General features: G+C 66.8%; 1 protein-coding gene and 2 long non-coding RNA genes across 5 annotated transcripts in view; 1 reads left to right on the top strand and 2 right to left on the bottom strand.

Annotated features, from left to right (window-relative positions):
• Positions 1 to 20,160, top strand: part of LOC127924272 (E3 ubiquitin-protein ligase TRAF7-like) — a 69,917-nt gene that overhangs the window by 38,161 nt on the left and 11,596 nt on the right. The window contains 2 exon segments of the mRNA XM_052508832.1: positions 2,006 to 2,045; positions 10,407 to 10,523. Of these exon segments, the coding sequence (XP_052364792.1) occupies positions 2,006 to 2,045; positions 10,407 to 10,523 (157 nt within the window).
• On the bottom strand, positions 2,056 to 3,272 carry LOC127924271 (uncharacterized). The gene is made up of 3 exons (XR_008117452.1): positions 2,904 to 3,272; positions 2,429 to 2,679; positions 2,056 to 2,182 (listed from the first exon to the last, which is right to left on the bottom strand). It is a non-coding gene; the product is annotated as an uncharacterized LOC127924271 (long non-coding RNA).
• Positions 7,053 to 8,946, bottom strand: LOC127924269 (uncharacterized). Of its 3 annotated transcripts, none has more exons than XR_008117449.1 (4): positions 8,834 to 8,946; positions 8,533 to 8,574; positions 8,449 to 8,492; positions 7,053 to 7,892 (listed from the first exon to the last, which is right to left on the bottom strand). It is a non-coding gene; the product is annotated as an uncharacterized LOC127924269 (long non-coding RNA). The 3 variants fall into 3 exon arrangements; XR_008117448.1 differs by lacking the exon at positions 8,834 to 8,946 and adding an exon at positions 8,755 to 8,823; XR_008117450.1 differs by lacking the exons at positions 8,533 to 8,574; positions 8,834 to 8,946 and adding an exon at positions 8,755 to 8,823.

The raw sequence follows: 20,160 nt of genomic DNA, 5'->3' as shown, positions 1-20,160 counted from the left end.
CCCCTCTCTCTCTCTTCCCCCTCTCTCTCTCTCTCTTCCCCCTCTATCTCTTCCCCCTCTCTAATCTCTTCCCCCCTGTTTAATAATAAATCTTTTTACATCTCGCTAATATCTTTTCCCTCTCGCTCTCCTCTTCCCCCTCTCCTCTCTTCCCCCTCTCCGCTCTCCTCTTCCCCCTCTCGCTATGTTTGCCCTCTTGAATCTCTCTTCCCCTCTCTCTCTCTCTTCCCCCCGCTCTCTCTTCCCCCGCTCTCTCTCTTCCCCCGAAATCTCTTCCCCCTCGCTCTCTTCCCTCTCTCGCTCTCTCTTCCCCCTCTCTCGCTCTCTCTTCCCCCTCGCTCTCTCTTCCCCTCTCGCTCTCTTCCCCTCTCGCTCTCTTCCCCTCTCGCTCTCTCTTCCCCTCTCGCTCTCTTTCCCCTCCCCGCTCTCTTTCCCCTCCCGCTCTCTTTCCCCTCCCGCTCTCTTTCCCTCTCTGCTCTCTTTCCCCTCTGCTCTCTTCCCCCCGCTCTCTTCCCCTCCCGCTCTCTTTCCCCTCTCGCTCCTCTTCCCCCTCTCGCTCTCTTCCCCCTCTCTCTCTTCCCCCCTCTCGCTCTCTTCCCCCTCTCGCTCTCTTTCCCCCTCTCGCTCTACTCTTCCCTCTCCTCTTTCACCCTCTCGCTCTCTCTTCCCTCTCTCTCTTTCCTCTCTCTCTCTCTTCCCTCTCCTCTTTCCCCTCTCTCTCTCTTCCCCTCTTCTTCCCCTCTCCTCTTCCCCTCTCCTCTTCCCCTCTCCTCTTTCCTCTCCTCTTCCCCTCTCCTCTTCCTCTCCTCTTCCCCTCTCCTCTCCCCCTCCTCTTCCCCTCTCCTCTTCCCTCTCTTTCCCCTCTCCTCTTCCCCTCTCTCTTTCCCTCTCTCTCCCCTCTCTCTTCCCCTCTCCTCTTTCCCCTCTCCTCTTTCCCCTCTCCTCTTTGACTCTCTCTTTCCCCTCTCTCTCTCTCTCTCTCTTCCCTCTCCTCTTTCCCCTCTCCTCTTTCCCCTCAAACAGACACATGTTTCCTCTCCTCTTCCCCCTCTTCCCTTTCCTCTTCCTTTCTCTCCCTTTCCTCTTCCTTTCCTCTTCCTCTTCCCTCTCCTCTTCCCTTTCCTCTTCCCCTTTCCTCTTCCCCTTTCCTCTTCCCTCTCCTTTCCCCTTTCTCTCCTTTCCCCTCTCCTCTTCCCTCTCCTTTCCCCTCTCCTCTTCCCCTCTCCTCTTCCTCTCCTCTTCCCCTCTCCTCTTCCCTCTCCTCTTCCCCTCTCCTCTTCCCTCTCCTCTTCCCAGAATAAATCTTCCCCTCTCCTCTTCCCCTCTCCTCTTCTTCCCCTCTGCTCTCCATCTTCCCCTCTCGCTCCCCTCTTGCTCTCCTTCTCCCTCTTCGCATCTCCTCTTCCCCTCTCGTTTCCTCTTCCCCTCTCCTCTTTCCCCTCTCCTCTCTCGCTTTCTCTTCCATCTCCTCCTTCCCCTCTCGCTCTCCATCTTCCACACACGCTCTCCTCTTCATCTTCTTCCCCTCTTGCTCTGTCCTTCTCCTCTCGCTCTCCTCTTCCCCTCTCCTCTTCCCCTCTCGCTTTCCTCTTTCCCCTCTCGCTCTCCTCTTTTCTCCTCTTCAGATGTTTTCCTCCAGGAGTAATAATCTTTCCCCTCTAAATAATTCATCTTCCCCTCTCCTCTTCCCCTCTCGCTTTCCTCTTCCCCTCTCCTCTTTCCCCTCTCGCTTTCCTCTTCCCCTCTCCTCTTTCCCCTCTCGCTTTCCTCTTCCCCTCTCCTCTTTCCTCTCTCGCTCTACTCTTCCCCTCTCCTCTTCCCCTCTCCTCTTCCCCTCTCCTCTTTCCCCTCTCGCTTTCCTCTTCCCCTCTCCTCTTTCCCCTCTCGCTTTCCTCTTCCCCTCTCCTCTTTCCTCTCTCGCTCTACTCTTCCCCTCTCCTCTTCCTCTCTCCTCTTCCCCTCCCTCTCTCCTCTTCCCCTCTCGCTCTCCTCTCCCTCCCTGTAGGAACAGACTGTATAGTGGCTCAGCTGACTGCACCATCATAGTGAGTCTGTTCTGACTGTTGTCTCTTATAAATTATCCTGTTTAACAACACACCTACAGTCTGACTGTTGTCTCTTATAAACCACAACAACACACCTACAGTCTGACTGTTGTCTCTTATAAACCACAACAACACACCTACAGTCTGACTGTTGTCTATTATAAACTACAACGACACACCTACAGTCTGACTGTTGTCTCTTATAAACCACACCTACAGTCTGACTGTTGTCTCTTATAAACCACACCTACAGTCTGACTGTTGTCTCTTATAAACCACACCTACAGTCTGACTGTTGTCTCTTATAAACCACACCTACAGTCTGACTGTTGTCTCTTATAAACCACACCTACAGTCTGACTGTTGTCTCTAATAAACCACACCTACAGTCTGACTGTTGTCTCTTATAAAACACACCTACAGTCTGACTGTTGTCTCTTATAAACCACAACACACCTACAGTCTGACTGTTGTCTCTTATAAAACACACCTACAGTCTGACTGTTGTCTCTTATAAAACACACCTACAGTCTGACTGTTGTCTCTTATAAAACACACCTACAGTCTGACTGTTGTCTCTTATAAACCACAACAACACACCTACAGTCTGACTGTTGTCTCTTATAAAACACACCTACAGTCTGACTGTTGTCTCTTATAAAACACACCTACAGTCTGACTGTTGTCTCTTATAAACCACAACAACACACCTACAGTCTGACTGTTGTCTCTTATAAACCACAACAACACACCTACAGGCTGTTGTCTCTTATAAAACACACCTACAGTCTGACTGTTGTCTCTTATAAACCACACCTACAGTCTGACTGTTGTCTCTTATAAACCACAACAACACACCTACAGTCTGACTGTTAATTAGGTACACCCATTTGGTACCAAGTCGCACCCGCCTTTGCCTCCAGAACAGCCTGACTTCTTCGGGGTATAAAACATTCCCCCACACCATTACATCACTGCCATCAGCCTGTACCGGTGACACCAGGCAGGATCGGAGCAATGGACTCCCCAACGCCAAATTCTGTCTCTGCCTCCTTGGACCTTTCTCCTCAACGAGCAGTCTCCACCCACAGGACTGGGTGTTAGTCGTTCTCTCCTCAACGAGCAGTCTCCACCCACAGGACTGGGTGTTAGTCGTTCTCTCCTCAACGAGCAGTCTCCACCCACAGGACTGGGTGTTAGTCGTTCTCTCCTCAACGAGCAGTCTCCACCCACAGGACTGGGTGTTAGTCGTTCTCTCCTCAACGAGCAGTCTCCACCCACAGGACTGGGTGTTAGTCGTTCTCTCCTCAACGAGCAGTCTCCACCCACAGGACTGGGTGTTAGTCGTTCTCTCCTCAACGAGCAGTCTCCACCCACAGGACTGGGTGTTAGTCGTTCTCTCCTCAACGAGCAGTCTCCACCCACAGGACTGGGTGTTAGTCGTTCTCTCCTCAACGAGCAGTCTCCACCCACAGGACAGCTGACTGGGTGTTTGTCGTTCTCTCCTCAACGAGCAGTCTCCACCCACAGGACAGCTGACTGGGTGTTAGTCGTTCTCTCCTCAACGAGCAGTCTCCACCCACAGGACTGGGTGTTAGTCGTTCTCTCCTCAACGGCAGTCTCCACCCACAGGACTGGGTGTTAGTCGTTCTCTCCTCAACGAGCAGTCTCCACCCACAGGACTGGGTGTTAGTCGTTCTCTCCTCAACGAGCAGTCTCCACCCACAGGACTGGGTGTTAGTGGTTCTCTCCTCAACGAGCAGTCTCCACCCACAGGACTGGGTGTTAGTCGTTCTCTCCTCAACGAGCAGTCTCCACCCACAGGACTGGGTGTTAGTCGTTCTCTCCTCAACGAGCAGTCTCCACCCACAGGACTGGGTGTTAGTCGTTCTCTCCTCAACGAGCAGTCTCCACCCACAGGACTGGGTGTTAGTCGTTCTCTCCTCAACGAGCAGTCTCCACCCACAGGACTGGGTGTTAGTCGTTCTCTCCTCAACGAGCAGTCTCCACCCACAGGACTGGGTGTTAGTCGTTCTCTCCTCAAAGAGCAGTCTCCACCCACAGGACTGGGTGTTAGTCGTTCTCTCCTCAAAGAGCAGGCTCCACCCACAGGACTGGGTGTTAGTCGTTCTCTCCTCAAAGAGCAGTCTCCACCCACAGGACAGCAGCTGACTGGGTGTTAGTCGTTCTCTCCTCAACGAGCAGTCTCCACCCACAGGACAGCTGACTGGGTGTTAGTCGTTCTCTCCTCAACGAGCAGTCTCCACCCACAGGACAGCTGACTGGGTGTTAGTCGTTCTCTCCTCAATGAGCAGTCTCCACCCACAGGACTGGGTGTTAGTCGTTCTCTCCTCAACGAGCAGTCTCCACCCACAGGACTGGGTGTTAGTCGTTCTCTCCTCAACGAGCAGTCTCCACCCACAGGACTGGGTGTTAGTCGTTCTCTCCTCAAAGAGCAGTCTCCACCCACAGGACAGCAGCTGACTGGGTGTTAGTCGTTCTCTCCTCAACGAGCAGTCTCCACCCACAGGACAGCAGCTGACTGGGTGTTAGTCGTTCTCTCCTCAACGAGCAGTCTCCACCCACAGGACAGCAGCTGACTGGGTGTTAGTCGTTCTCTCCTCAACGAGCAGTCTCCACCCACAGGACAGCAGCTGACTGGGTGTTAGTCGTTCTCTCCTCAACGAGCAGTCTCCACCCACAGGACAGCTGACTGGGTGTTAGTCGTTCTCTCCTCAACGAGCAGTCTCCACCCACAGGACTGGGTGTTAGTCGTTCTCTCCTCAACGAGCAGTCTCCACCCACAGGACTGGGTGTTAGTCGTTCTCTCCTCAACGAGCAGTCTCCACCCACAGGACTGGGTGTTAGTCGTTCTCTCCTCAACGAGCAGTCTCCACCCACAGGACAGCTGACTGGGTGTTAGTCGTTCTCTCCTCAACGAGCAGTCTCCACCCACAGGACTGGGTGTTAGTCGTTCTCTCCTCAACGAGCAGTCTCCACCCACAGGACTGGGTGTTAGTCGTTCTCTCCTCAACAAGCAGTCTCCACCCACAGGACTGGGTGTTAGTCGTTCTCTCCTCAATGAGCAGTCTCCACCCACAGGACTGGGTGTTAGTCGTTCTCTCCTCAACGAGCAGTCTCCACCCACAGGACTGGGTGTTAGTCGTTCTCTCCTCAACAAGCAGTCTCCACCCACAGGACTGGGTGTTAGTCGTTCTCTCCTCAATGAGCAGTCTCCACCCACAGGACTGGGTGTTAGTCGTTCTCTCCTCAACGAGCAGTCTCCACCCACAGGACTGGGTGTTAGTCGTTCTCTCCTCAACGAGCGGTCTCCACCCACAGGACTGGGTGTTAGTCGTTCTCTCCTCAACGAGCAGTCTCCACCCACAGGACTGGGTGTTAGTCGTTCTCTCCTCAACGAGCAGTCTCCACCCACAGGACAGCTGACTGGGTGTTAGTCGTTCTCTCCTCAACGAGCGGTCTCCACCCACAGGACTGGGTGTTAGTCGTTCTCTCCTCAACGAGCGGTCTCCACCCACAGGACTGGGTGTTAGTCGTTCTCTCCTCAACGAGCGGTCTCCACCCACAGGACTGGGTGTTAGTCGTTCTCTCATCAACGAGCAGTCTCCACCCACAGGACTGGGTGTTAGTCGTTCTCTCCTCAACGAGCGGTCTCCACCCACAGGACTGGGTGTTAGTCGTTCTCTCCTCAACGAGCAGTCTCCACCCACAGGACTGGGTGTTAGTCGTTCTCTCCTCAACGAGCAGTCTCCACCCACAGGACAGCTGACTGGGTGTTAGTCGTTCTCTCCTCAACGAGCAGTCTCCACCCACAGGACTGGGTGTTAGTCGTTCTCTCCTCAACGAGCAGTCTCCACCCACAGGACTGGGTGTTAGTCGTTCTCTCCTCAACGAGCAGTCTCCACCCACAGGACTGGGTGTTAGTCGTTCTCTCCTCAACGAGCAGTCTCCACCCACAGGACTGGGTGTTAGTCGTTCTCTCCTCAACGAGCAGTCTCCACCCACAGGACTGGGTGTTAGTCGTTCTCTCCTCAACGAGCAGTCTCCACCCACAGGACTGGGTGTTAGTCGTTCTCTCCTCAACGAGCAGTCTCCACCCACAGGACTGGGTGTTAGTCGTTCTCTCCTCAACGAGCAGTCTCCACCCACAGGACTGGGTGTTAGTCGTTCTCTCCTCAACGAGCAGTCTCCACCCACAGGACTGGGTGTTAGTCGTTCTCTCCTCAACGAGCAGTCTCCACCCACAGGACTGGGTGTTAGTCGTTCTCTCCTCAACGAGCAGTCTCCACCCACAGGACTGGGTGTTAGTCGTTCTCTCCTCAACGAGCAGTCTCCACCCACAGGACTGGGTGTTAGTCGTTCTCTCCTCAACGAGCAGTCTCCACCCACAGGACTGGGTGTTAGTCGTTCTCTCCTCAACGAGCAGTCTCCACCCACAGGACTGGGTGTTAGTCGTTCTCTCCTCAACGAGCAGTCTCCACCCACAGGACTGGGTGTTAGTCGTTCTCTCCTCAACGAGCAGTCTCCACCCACAGGACTGGGTGTTAGTCGTTTTCTCCTCAACGAGCAGTCTCCACCCACAGGACTGGGTGTTAGTCGTTCTCTCCTCAACGAGCAGTCTCCACCCACAGGACTGGGTGTTAGTCGTTCTCTCCTCAACGAGCAGTCTCCACCCACAGGACTGGGTGTTAGTCGTTCTCTCCTCAACGAGCAGTCTCCACCCACAAGACTGGGTGTTAGTCGTTCTCTCCTCAACGAGCAGTCTCCACCCACAGGACTGGGTGTTAGTCGTTCTCTCCTCAACGAGCAGTCTCCACCCACAGGACTGGGTGTTAGTCGTTCTCTCCTCAACGAGCAGTCTCCACCCACAGGACAGCTGACTGGGTGTTAGTCGTTCTCTCCTCAACGAGCAGTCTCCACCCACAGGACAGCTGACTGGGTGTTAGTCGTTCTCTCCTCAACGAGCAGTCTCCACCCACAGGACAGCTGACTGGGTGTTAGTCGTTCTCTCCTCAACGAGCAGTCTCCACCCACAGGACAGCTGACTGGGTGTTAGTCGTTCTCTCCTCAACGAGCAGTCTCCACCCACAGGACTGGGTGTTAGTCGTTCTCTCCTCAATGAGCAGTCTCCACCCACAGGACAGCTGACTGGGTGTTAGTCGTTCTCTCCTCAACGAGCAGTCTCCACCCACAGGACAGCTGACTGGGTGTTAGTCGTTCTCTCCTCAACGAGCAGTCTCCACCCACAGGACTGCTGACTGGGTGTTAGTCGTTCTCTGTAAACCCTCAGACACTCAGACGTGTGAAAGTCCCAGGAAGTCCAGACGTTTCTGAGATACTGGAGCGCCCGGCACCGACGATCGTACCACGCTCAAGGTCGCTCGTTTTTTTCCCCGTTCTAACGTCTGATGGACCAGTAACTGAATGCCTCGATGTCTGTCTGCTTTATATAACAAGCTACGACCACGTGACTCACTGTCTGGAGGAGCGATCCATTGTGGTGGATGGGACGGTGTACCTAATAAACTGTCCTGTGTATATAACTCACCTTTCTTGCATTTTTTTATTTATTTAACTTGTTATTTGAACTAAAGTCGAGTTAAGAACAAATTCTCATTTACAATGACGGCCTCCTGCGGGGACGGGGTCTGGGAATATAGAAATAGTTATTTAAAACTATAACACACACGCGACAGCAACACCTGACGACGCGACAGCAACACCTGACGACACGACAGCAACACCTGACGACACGACAGCAACACCTGACGACACGACAGCAGCACCTGACGACACGACAGCAACACCTGACGACACGGCAGCAACCTGGCGACCGCGACAGCAACACCTGACGACATCGACAGCAACACCTGATTTATTAACCTGACAGCAACACCTGACGACACGGTAGCAACACCTGACGACACGGCAGCAACACCTGACGACACGGGTAGCAACACCTGACGACACGACAGCAACACCTGACGACACGGCAGTAACACCCTGGCACGGCAGCAACACCTGACGACACGGCAGCAACACCTGATTACCACGGCAGCAACACCTGACGACCACGGCAGCAACACCTGACGACACGGGTAGCAACACCTGACGACGACGGCAGCAACACCTGACGACACGGCAGCAACACCTGGCGACACGACAGACAGCAACACCTGACGGCACACGGCAGCAACACCTGACGACCGCGACAGCAACACCTGGCCTGACGCGGACAGCAACACCTGACGACACGGGCAGCAACACCTGACGACACGGCACGCAGACAACACCTGGCACCTGACGACACGCAAACACCTGGCGACACGACAGCACAGCACCTGACGACACGACAGCAACACCTGGACGACACGACAGCAACACCTGACGACACGACAGCAACACCTGACGACACGACAGCAACACCTGACGACACGGTAGCAACACCTGACGACGACAGCAACACCTGACGACACGACAGCAACACCTGACGACACGACAGCAACACCTGACGACACGATAGCAACACCTGACGACAGCAACACCTGAGCAGCAACACACCTGACGACACGACAGCAACACCTGACGACACGGGTAGCAACACCTGACGACACGGGTAGCAACACCTGACGACACGGCAGCAACACCTGACGACACGACAGCAAACACCTGACGACACGAGCAACACCTGACGACACGACACGACAGCAACACCTGACGACACGACAGCAACACCTGACGACACGACAGCAACACCCTGACGACACCTAGACTGACTGTAGAACCATGATGTACTTTGCCTAGATCCTCAGCCCTGTGTCTGCTTTGTGTCCAACATGCCTCTTGTGCGGTCTCCTGTCTCTCTCTCTCTGTCTCTCTCTCTCTCCCTGTCTCTCTCTCTCTCTCTCTCTCCCTGTCTCTCTCTCTCCCCCTGTCTCTCTCTCTCTCTCTCTGTCTCTCTCTCTCTCCTCTCTGTCTCTCTCTCCCCTGTCTCTCTCTCTCTCTCTCCCCTGTCTCTCTGTCTCTCTCTCTCTGTCTCTCTCTCTCTCCCTGTCTCTCTCTCTCTCTCTCCCCTGTCTCTCTCTCTCTCTCCCTGTCTCTCTCTCTCTCTCTCCCTGTCTCTCTCTCTCTCTCTCCCTGTCTCTCTCTCTCTCTCTCCCCTGTCTCTCTCTCTCTCTCTCCCCTGTCTCTCTCTCTCTCTCCCTGTCTCTCTCTCTCTCTCCCGTCTCTCTCTCTCCCTGTCTCTCTGTCTCCCGTCTCTCTCAGCTCCTCTCTCTCCGTCTCTCTCTTCTGTCTTCCTTGTCTCTCTCTCCCGTCTCTCTCTCTTCTGTCTTCCTTGTCTCTCTCTCTCTCTCTTCTGTCTTCCTTGTCTCTCTCTCTCCCATGTCTCTCGTCTCTCTCTCTCTCTCCTTGTCTCTCGTCTCTCGTCTCTCTCTCTCTCTGTCTCCCGTCTCTCTCTCTCCTCTCTCTCCCGTCTCTCTCTCTTCTGTCTCCCCTGTCTCTCTCTCTCCCCTGTCTCTCTCTCTCTCATCTCCTGTCTCTCTCTCCCCTGTCTCTCTCTCTCCCTGTCTCTCTCTCCCTTGTCTCTGTCTCTGTCTCTCTCTCTCCCCTGTCTCTCTCCCCTGTCTTCTCTCTCTCCGTCTCTCCCCTGTCTCTCTCTCTCTCTCTCTCCCTTGTCTCTCGTCTCTCGTCTCTCTCTCTCTCTGTCTCCGTCTCTCTCTCTCCCCTGTCTCTCTCCCCTGTCTCTCTCTGTCTCTCTACCCTGTCTCCTCTCTACCCTCTCTCTCTCTCCCTGTCTCTCTCTCTGACCCTCTCTCTCCCCTGTCTCTCTCTCTCTCCCCGTCTCTCTCCCCTGTCTCTCTCTCCTGTCTCTCTCTCTCCCTGTCTCTCTCTCCCCTGTCTCTCTATCTCCGTCTCTCTACCCTGTCTCTCTCTCTACCCTCTGACTCTCTCTCCCCTGTCTCTCTCCTGTCTCTCTCTCTCCTGTCTCTCTCTCTCCCCTGTCTCTCTCTCTCCCCTGTCTCTCTCTCCCCGTCTCTCATACCCTGTCTCTCTCTCTACCCTCTCTCTCTCTCCCTGTCTCTCTCTCTCCTGTCTCTCTCTCTCTCCCAGATCTCTCTCTCTCCCTGATGTCTCTCTCTCCCTGTCTCTCTCTCTCCTGTCTCTCTCTCTCCTGTCTCCTCTCTCCCCCTGTCTCTCTCTCTCTCCTGTGTCTATCTCTCTCCCCTGTCTGTCTCTCTCTCCCCCTGTCTCTCTCTCTCTCCCTGTCTCTCTCTCTCTCCCCTGTCTCTCTCTCTCCCCTGTCCCTCTCTCTCCCCTGTCTCTCTGTGTGTGATGTAGGTGTGGGACGTCCAGACCCTGCAGAAGGTGAACACAATCCGTGCCCATGACAACCCGGTGTGTACGCTGGTGTCCTCCCACAGCATGCTGTTCAGCGGATCCCTCAAGGCCATCAAGGTAGAGCCGGAGACCGTTTTAAAAAATAGAGGCAGAGAAGCTGCTTCCTTCACTTTCCTGGTGTCAGTAGAGACAGAGATGTGGAGAGAGACGGTCCCTCTCTTTCCTGGTGTCAGTAGAGACAGAGATGTGGAGAGAGACGGTTCCTCTCTTTCCTGGTGTCAGTAGAGACAGAGACGGTCCCTCTCTTTCCTGGTGTCAGTAGAGACAGAGATGTGGAGAGAGACGGTCCCTCTCTTTCCTGGTGTCAGTAGAGACAGAGATGTGGAGAGAGACGGTCCCTCTCTTTCCTGGTGTCAGTAGAGACAGAGATGTGGAGAGAGACGGTCCCTCTCTTTCCTGGTGTCAGTAGAGACAGAGATGTGGAGAGAGACGGTTCCTCTCTTTCCTGGTGTCAGTAGAGACAGAGATGTGGAGAGAGACGGTTCCTCTCTTTCCTGGTGTCAGTAGAGACAGAGATGTGGAGAGAGACGGTTCCTCTCTTTCCTGGTGTCAGTAGAGACAGAGATGTGGAGAGAGACGGTTCCTCTCTTTCCTGGTGTCAGTAGAGACAGAGATGTGGAGAGAGACGGTCCCTCTCTTTCCTGGTGTCAGTAGAGACAGAGATGTGGAGAGAGACGGTTCCTCTCTTTCCTGGTGTCAGTAGAGACAGAGATGTGGAGAGAGACGGTTCCTCTCTTTCCTGGTGTCAGTAGAGACAGAGATGTGGAGAGAGACGGTTCCTCTCTTTCCTGGTGTCAGTAGAGACAGAGATGTGGATAGAGACGGTTCCTCTCTTTCCTGGTGTCAGTAGAGACAGAGATGTGGAGAGAGACGGTTCCTCTCTTTCCTGGTGTCAGTAGAGACAGAGATGTGGATAGAGACGGTTCCTCTCTTTCCTGGTGTCAGTAGAGACAGAGATGTGGAGAGAGACGGTCCCTCTCTTTCCTGGTGTCAGTAGAGACAGAGATGTGGAGAGAGACGGTCCCTCTCTTTCCTGGTGTCAGTAGAGACAGAGATGTGGAGAGAGACGGTCCCTCTCTTTCCTGGTGTCAGTAGAGACAGAGATGTGGAGAGAGACGGTTCCTCTCTTTCCTGGTGTCAGTAGAGACAGAGATGTGGAGAGAGACGGTCCCTCTCTTTCCTGGTGTCAGTAGAGACAGAGATGTGGAGAGAGACGGTTCCTCTCTTTCCTGGTGTCAGTAGAGACAGAGATGTGGAGAGAGACGGTTCCTCTCTTTCCTGGTGTCAGTAGAGACAGAGATGTGGAGACCATCTACCATCACACCACCACCACCACCACCACCACCATCACACCACCACCATCACACCACCACCATCACACCACCACCACCATCACCACCACCACCACCACCATCACCATCACCACCATCACACCACCACCATCACACCACCACCATCGCACCACCACCACCGTCACCATCGTCACCATCACCGCCACCACCACCACCGCCACCGCCGTCCGCCGTCGCTGCACCCGCCGTCGCGCCGCTGCCGCCGTCGCGCCACTGCCGCCGTCGCGCCGCTGCCGCCGTCGCGCCGCTGCCGCCGTCGCGCCGCTGCCGCCCGTCGCGCCACTGCCGCCGTCGCACCGCCGCCGCCGTCGCGCCGCCGCCGTCGCGCCGCCCGTCGCCGCCGCCGTCGCATCGCCGTCGCATCGCCGTCACGCCGCTGCCGTCGCGCATCACCGTCGCGTCTGCCGTCGCATCATCACCGTCGCGCCGCCGCCGTCGCATCACCGTCGCACCGCCGCCGTCGCACCGCCGCCGTCGCACCGCCGCCGTCGCGCCGCTGCCGCCGTCATCGCCGCTGCCGCCGTCGCCGCCGCCGTCACCCGCCGCCGCCGTCGCCGCCGCCGCCGTCGCGCCGCCGCCGTCGCGCCGCCGCCGTCGCGCCGCTGCCGTCGCGCCGCCGCCGTCGCGCCGCTGCCGTCGCATCGCCGTCGCATCGCCGTCACGCCGCCGCCGTCGCCGCCGCCGTCATCGCCGTCGCGCATCGCCGTCCGCGCCCGCCGTCGCGCCGCCGCCGTCGCATCGCCGTCGCCCGCCGCCGTCGCGCCGCCGCCGTCATCGCCGTCGCGCATCACCGTCGCGCCGCCGCCGTCACCGCCGCCGTCGCGCCGCTGCCGTCGCGCCGCCGCCGTCGCCGCCGCTGCCGTCAGCGCATCACCGTCGCATCGCCGTCGCCCGCCGCCGTCTGCCGCCGTCGCGCATCGCCGTCGCCGCCGCCGTCGCGCCGCCGCCGTCGCGCCGCCGCCGTCACGCATCACCGCCGTCCGCCGCCGTCGCGCATCGCCGTCGCATCGCCGTCGCGCATCGCCGTCGCATCGCCGTCGCCCGCCGCCGTCGCACCGCCGCCGCCGTCGCGCCGCCGCCGCCGTCGCATCACTGCCGTCGCACCGCCGCCGTCACGCATCACTGCCGTCGCGCCGCTGCCGTCGCACCGCCGCCGTCAGCATCGCCGTCACGCATCTGCCGTCGCACGTGCCGTCGCGCATCACCGTCGCATCGCCGTCGCATCACCGTCGCACCGCCGCCGCACGCCGCCGCCGTCCGTCATCGCCATCACCGCCGCCGTCACCGCCGCCGTCAGCATCGCCGTCGCACGCCGTCAGCACCGCCGTCGTCGCATCGCCGCCGTCGCGCCTCGCCGCCGTCACATCACCGCCGTCACTGCATCACCGCCGTCGCCGCCGCCGTCGCCGCCATCGCCACCGTGCGCATCGCCGTCGCATCACCGTCGCCTCCGCCGTCGCACCACCACCGTCGCGCATCACCGTCACCGCCGCCGTGCGTCATCACCGTCGCGCCGCCGCCGCCGCATCACCGCCGCCGTCGCGCCGCCGTCGCCGCCGCCGCCGCATCCGCCGTCGCGCCGCCGCCGCTGCCGTCGCCCGCCGCCGTCATCCCGTCCGCCTGCCGCCGCCGCCGTCGCATCGCCGCTGCCGATCGCCGCCGCCGCCGCCGTCGCGCATCGCCGTCGCCGCCACCGCTGCCGTCGCGCCGCCGCCGCCGCATCGCCGTCGTCCATGACCGCTGCCGTCGCGCCGCCGCCGTCCATCGCCGTCGCGCCGCCGCCGCCGCATCACCGCCGCCGCCGCCGCTGCCGCCACCGCCGCCGCCATCCGCCGTCGCGCCACCGCTGCCGTCACGCCGCCGCCGTCATCACCGCCGCCGCCGCCATCACCGCCGCCGTCCGCCACCTGCCGCCGCCGCCACCGCCGTCGCCGCCACCGTCCGCCGCCACCGCCGCCGCCGCCGCCGCCGCCGTCACTGCCGCCGTCGCACCGCCGCCGCCGCCGTCGCGCCGCCGCCATCGCGCCCGCCGTCGCGCCGCCGCCGTCGCATCGCCGTCGCGCCGCCGCATCACCGCCGCCGCCGCCGCCGCCGTCGCATTCCGCCGTCGCCACCGCCGCCGCCGCCATCGCCGCCGCCGCCGCCGCCGCCCGCCGCCTGCCGCCGTCGCGTCCGCCGCCGTCGCATCGCCGTCGCGCCGCCGCCGTCGCCGCCGCCGTCGCATCGCCGTCGCCCGCCGCCGTCGCGCCGCCGCCGCCGCGCCGCCGCCGTCGCGCCGCTGCCGTCGCGCCACTGCCGTCGCACCGCTGCCGTCCGCCGCCGCCGTCGCACCGTGCCGTCGCGCCGCCGCCGTCGCGCCGAGCCGTCGCACCGCCGCCGTCGCGCCGCCGCCGTCGCGCCGCCGTCCGCCGCCGCCGCCGTCGCATCTGCCGCCGCATCTGCCGCCGCCGCCGTCGCACCGCTGCCGTCGCGCCGCTGCCGTCCGCCGCCGCCGTCGCACCGCCGCCGTCGCGCCGCCGCCGCCACCGCCGCCGTCACGCCGCCGCCGTCCGCCGCCGCCGTCGACCGCCGCCGTCGCACCGCCGCCGTCGCCGCCGCCGTCGCGCCTGCCACCGTCGCGCCCGCCGCCGTCAATCGCCGTTATCCGCCGCCGCCGCCGCCGCCGTCACGCCGCAGTCGCACCGCCGCCGTCCGCCGCCGTCACGCCGCCGCCGTCCGCCGCCACTGCCGTCGCGCCGCCACCGTCGTCGCCGCCGCTGCCGTCGCTGCGCCGCATTGCCGTCGCACCGCCGCTGCCGTCGCACCGCCGCTGCCGTCACGCCGCTGCCGTCACGCACCGCCGTCCGCCGCCGCCGCTCGTCGTCGCCGCCGCCGCCGTCGCGCCGCCGCCGCCGTCGCACCGCCGCCGCCGTCGCACCGCCGCCGTCGCGCCGCCGCCGTCAAATCGCCGCCGCCGTCGCCTGCCGCCGCCGTCGCGCCGCCGCCGTCGCCGCCACCGCCGTCGCCCGCCGCCGTCGCCACCGCCGCCGCCGTCGCCGCCGCCGCCGCCGCCGCCGTCACGCCGCCGCCGTCGTTGCCGCCGCCGCGTGCCGCCGCCGCCGTCGCGCGCCGCCGCCACCCGCCACTGCCGTCGCGCCGCCGCTGTTCGCATCGCCGTCGTCGCCGCCGTCGCGCCGCCACTGCCGTCGCACCGCGCCGTCGCGCCGCCGCCGCACCGTCGCTGCCGCCGCCGTCATCGCCGCCGCCGTCGCGCCGCCGCCGTCGCATCCGCCGCCGCCGTCACCGCCGCCGCCGCCGCCGCCGTCGCTGCCGCCGCCGCCGCCACCGCCGTCACACCGCCGCCGTCCGCCGCCGCCGTCGCATCACCGCCGTCACCGCCGCCGCCGCCGTCGCGCCGCCGCCGTCCGCCGCCGCCGCCGCTCCGTCACCGCCGCCGCCTCATCGCCGCCGCCGTCGCGCCACCGCCGTCGCCCGCCGCCGCCGTCGCACCGCCGTCCGCGCATCGCTGCCGCCGCCGCCGCCGTCGCCGCCGCCAAATCGCCGCCGCCGTCCGCGTTCACGCCGCCGCCGTCGCCGCCGCACCGCCGTCGCACCGCGCCGTCGCATCACTGCCGCCGCCGCATCCGCCGCCGCACCATCCACCGTCGCGTCGCCGTCGCCGCCGCCGCATCCGCCGCCGCCGTCGCACCGCCGCCGTCGCACCGCCGCCGCCGCACTCGCCGTCGCGCCGCCGCCGCCGTGCGCCGCCGCCGCCGTCGCACCGCCGCCGTCGCCGCCGCTGCCGCCGCCGCCGCCGTCGTCATCCGCCGCCGTCGCACCGTCGCCGTCCGCCGCATCGCCGCCGCCGTCATCGCCGTCGCATCGCCGCCGCATCGCCGCCGCCGCCGCCGTCGCCGCCGCCGTCGCACCGCCGCCGCTCGCCGTCCGCCGCTGCCGTCCGCCGCCGCCGTCGCGCATCGCCGTCGCCCGCCGCCGTCCGTCGCCGTCCGCCGCCGTCGTCGCATCGCCGCCGCATCGCCGTCGCATCACCGTCGCGCCGCCGCGCCGCCGCTGCCGTCGCGCCGCCACTGCCGCCGCCGCTGCCGTCGCGCCGCCGTCGCACCATCCGCCGTCGCACCGCCGCCGCCGTCGCCGCCGCCGTCGTCACCGTCGCACCGCCGTCCGCCGCCGCCGTCGCCCGTCGCTGCCGTCACGCACTGCCGTCCGCGCCGCCGCCGTGCGCATCACCGTCCGCCCGCCGCCATCGTTTTCACTGCCGCCGCCGTCGCATCCGCCATCTGCCACCACTGCCGTCCGCCACTGCCACCGTCACGCACCGCCGTCGCACCGCCGTCGCGCCGCCACCATCGTCACCGCCGCCGCCGTCGCATCGCCGCCGCCGCCACTGCCACCGCCCGCCGCCGTCGCACCGCCGCCGTCACTGCCGCCGCCGTCCGCCGCCGCCGCCGTCGCACCGCCGCCGCCGTCGCACCACCGCCGTCGCACCGCCGCCGTCGCTGCCGCCGCCGCCGTCGCGCCCGCCGCCGTCGCACCGCCTGCCGCCGTCCGCACCGCACGCCGCCGTCGCGCCGCCGCCGCCGTCCACCACCGCCGTCGCACCGCCGCCGTCGCGCCGCCGTCCGCCGCCGCCGCCGCCGCCGCCGCCCGTCGCCGCCGCCGCCGCCGTCGCCGCCGCCGCCGCCGTCGCGCCGCCGCCGTCACGCCGCCGCCGCCGCCGCCGCCGCCGTCGCCGCCATCCGCCGCCGCCGTCCGCCGCCGCCGTCGCGTTGCCGCCGTCACGCCGCCGCCGTCCGCACCGCCGTCACCGCCGCCGCCGCCGCCGTCGCCGCCGCCGCCGTCCGCCGCCGCCGTCCGCCGCCGCCCGCCGCACGCCGCCGTCGCGCCGCCGCCGTCACGCCGCCGCCGCCGCCACCGCCGTCGCACCGCCGCCGCCGCCGCCGCCGCCGCCGCCGCCGCCGTCGCCGCCGCCGCCGCCGTCGCCGCCGCCGCCGTCGCACCGCCGCCGCCGTCCGCCGCCGTCCGCCACCCCGCCGTCCGCATCACCGTCACGCCGCCGCCGTCGCACGTTTGCTGCCGTCGCGCCGCCGTCGCGCCGCCGCCGTCGCTGCCGCCGCCGTCGCGCCGCCGCCGCCGCGCTGCGCCGTCGCGCCGCCGCCGTCGCCCGCCGCCGTCGCCGCCGCCGCCGTCGCACCGCCGCCGTCGCGCCGCCGCCGTCGCGCCGCCGTCCGCATCATCACCGTCACGCCGCCGCCGTCGGCCGCCGTCGATCATCGCCGTCGCTGCCGCCGCCGTCGCACCGCCGCCGTCACCGCCGCCGCCGTCGCACCACCGTCGTCGCCGCCGCCGCCGCCGTCGCCCGCCGCCGTCGCCATCGCCGCCGTCGCCCACCGCCGCCGTCCACCGCCGCCGCCCGCCGCCGTCGCACCCGCCATCCGCCACCGCCGCCGCCGTTTTGAATGTCGCACCACCGCCGCCGTCGCACCACCGCCGTCGCCACCACCGCCGTCGCACCGCCGCCGTCGCACCGCCGCCGTCGCGCCGCCGCCGTCACGCCGCCGCCGTCGCACCGCCGCCGTCGCACCGCCGCCGTCGCGCATCGCCGTCGCACCGCCGCCGTCGCGTGCCGCCGTCACGCCGCCGCCGTCGCGCGCCGTCGTTGCCCGCCGCCGTCGCTGCCGCCGCCGTCGCCGCCGCCGTCGCGCCGCCGCCGTCGCACCGCCGCCGTCGCGCCGCCGCCGCCGCCGCCGATCACGCCGCCGCCGTCCGCCGCCGCCGTCGCGCCGCCGCCGTCGCGCCGCCGCCGTCGCCCGCCGCCGTCGCACCGCCGCCGTCACCCCGCCGCCGTCACCGCCGCCGTCGCCGCCGCCGTCGCGCCGCCGCCGTCACCCGCCGCCGTCGCGCCGCCGCCGTCTAGTCCGCCGCCACCCGCCGCCGTCGCCACCATACCGTCACCGCCGCCGCCGTCACCGCCATCATCGCCCGCCGCCGTCTGGATCACCCGTCGCATCGCCGTCGCGCCGCCATCCGTCGCCCACCGCCGTCGCACCGCCGCCGCACCGCCGCCGCCGCCGCCGCCGTCCGCCGCCGCCGCCGCCGCCGTCGCACGCCGCCGCCGCCGCCGTCGCACGCCGCCGCCGCCGCCGCCGTCGCGCCGCCGCCGCCGTCGCACCGCCGCCGCCGCCGCCGCCGCCGTCGCACCACCGCCGCCGTCGCCGCCGCCGTCGCGCCGCCGCCGCCGTCGCCGCCGCCGCCGTCACCGCCGCCGCCGTCCGCGCCGCCGCCGTCGCGCCGCCGCCGTCGTTCCGCCGCCGCCGCCGCCGCCGCCGCCGCCGTCCACCATCGCCTGCCGCCGTCGCCGCCGCCGCCGTCACCCGCCACCGTCGCCGCCGCCGTCGCGCCGCCGCCGTCGCCGCCGCCGCCGCCGCCGCCCGTCGCCGTCGCGCCGCCGTCGCCGCCGCCGCCGTCGCCGCCGCCGCCGTCGCACCGCCGCCACCGTCGCTGCCGCCGCCGTCCGCCGCCGTCGTCGCCGCTGCCGTCACCGCCGCCGTCGCTGACCGCCGCCAGCCGCCGCCGTCACGCCGCCGCCGCCGCCGTCGGCCGTCCGCCATCCGCCGTCGCCGCCGTCGGCCGCCACCACCACCACCGTCACTGCCGCCGCCGTCGCCGCCGCCGTCTACGACCGCCGTCACCACCGCCGCCATGCGCACCTGCCGCCGTCGCCGCCGCCGCCGTCGCGCCGTCGCCGTCGCACCGCCGCCGCCGTCCACCGCCGCCGTGCCGCCGCCGTCCGCCGCGTCCGCCGCCGCCGCACGCCGCCGCCGTCCCGCCGCCGTCGCACCACCCGCCGTCACCGCCGCCGCCGTCGTCGCCACCACCGCCGCCGCCGCCGCCGTCGCGCCCCGCCGCCGTCGCCGTCGCGCCGCCGCCGCCGCCGCCGCCGTCGCGCCGCCGCCGTCACCCGCCGCCGTCGCACCACCGCCGTCGCGCCGCCGCCGTCGCCGCCGCCGTCCCCGCTACCGCCGCCGCCGCCGCCGTCCCGCCGCCGTCGTCCGCCGCCGCCGCCGCGCCGCCGCCGTCGCCGCCGCCGCCGTCGCACCGCCGCCGTCACGCCTGCCGCCGCCGCCGTCGCCGCCGCCACCGCCGTCGCGCCGCCGCCGCCGCCGCCGCCGCCGTCGCACCGCCGCCGCCGCCGCCGCCGCCGTCGCGCCGCCGCCGTCGCGCCGCCGCCGTCGCGCCGCCGCCGTCGCCCGCCGCCGTCGCCCACCGCCGTCGCACCGCCGCCGTCGCGCCACCGCCGCCGTCGTCGCACCGCCGCCGTCGCGCCGCCGCCGTCGCACCGCCGCCGCCGCCGCCGCCGCACCGCCGCCGCCGCCGCCGCCGCCGCATCGCCGTCGCCCGCCGCCGTCCGCGTCGCCGTCGCACCGCCGCCGTCGCACCGCCGCCGTCCACCTCCGCCGTCGCATCACGCGCCGATCCGCCGCCGCCGCCGTCACGCCACCGCCGTCACGCTGCCGCCGCCGCCGCCGTCGCCGTCATCGCCGCCGCCGTGGCCGTCACCGTCGCGCCGTCGCCGCCGCCGCTGCCGTCGCGCCACCGCTGCCGTCTGCCGTTGCCGTCGCCGCCGCCGCCGCCGTCGCCGTCGCCCCGCCGCCGTCGCCGCCGCCGCCGTCAATTTGAACCGTCGCGCCGCCGCCGCCGCCGTCGAATCCGCCGTCGCGCCGCCGCTGCCGTCACCGCCGCCGTGCCGCCGTCGCACCGCCGCCCGTCGCGCCGCCGCCGTCGCGCCGCCGTCCCGTCCGCGCCGCCGCCGTCGCACCGCCGCCGTCGCCGCCGCCGTCGCCAGACCCGTCGCGCCGCCGCCGCCGTGCCGTTTTGCCACGCCGCCGCCGCGCGCCGCCGCCGTCCCGCCGCCGTCCGCCGCCGCCGTGCCGTCGACCGTCACTGCCGCCGTCCGCATCACCGCCGCCGCCGCTGCCGTCGCCCGCCGCCGCCGTCGCCCGCCGCCGTCGTCGCGCCGCCGCCGTCGCGCCGCCGCCGCCGTCGCGCCACCGCCGCCGTCGCGCCGCCGCCGCCGTCATCGCCGCCGCCGCCTGCCGTGTTTGCCGCCGTCGCGCCGCCGCCGTCCGCCGCCGCCGCCGTCGCTAAATCCGCCGCCGCCGCCGCCGCCGCCGTCGCACGCCGTCGCCCCGCCGCCGTCGCGCCGCCGCCCGCCGTCGCCGCCGCCGTCCCGTCGCCGCCGTCGCACCGCCGCCGCCGCCATTGCCGTCGCCGCCGCCGTCCGCCACTTACAGACCGCCGCCGTGCCGCCGCCGTGCCGCCGTCCGTCGCCGCCGCCGCCGCGC

This window comes from Oncorhynchus keta, unplaced genomic scaffold (genome assembly GCF_023373465.1).
Source record: "Oncorhynchus keta strain PuntledgeMale-10-30-2019 unplaced genomic scaffold, Oket_V2 Un_contig_3902_pilon_pilon, whole genome shotgun sequence".
NCBI lineage: Eukaryota > Metazoa > Chordata > Actinopteri > Salmoniformes > Salmonidae > Oncorhynchus > Oncorhynchus keta.
The sequence above is the reverse complement of the archived record's forward strand: the minus strand, read 5'-3'. Positions and strand labels throughout refer to the sequence as shown.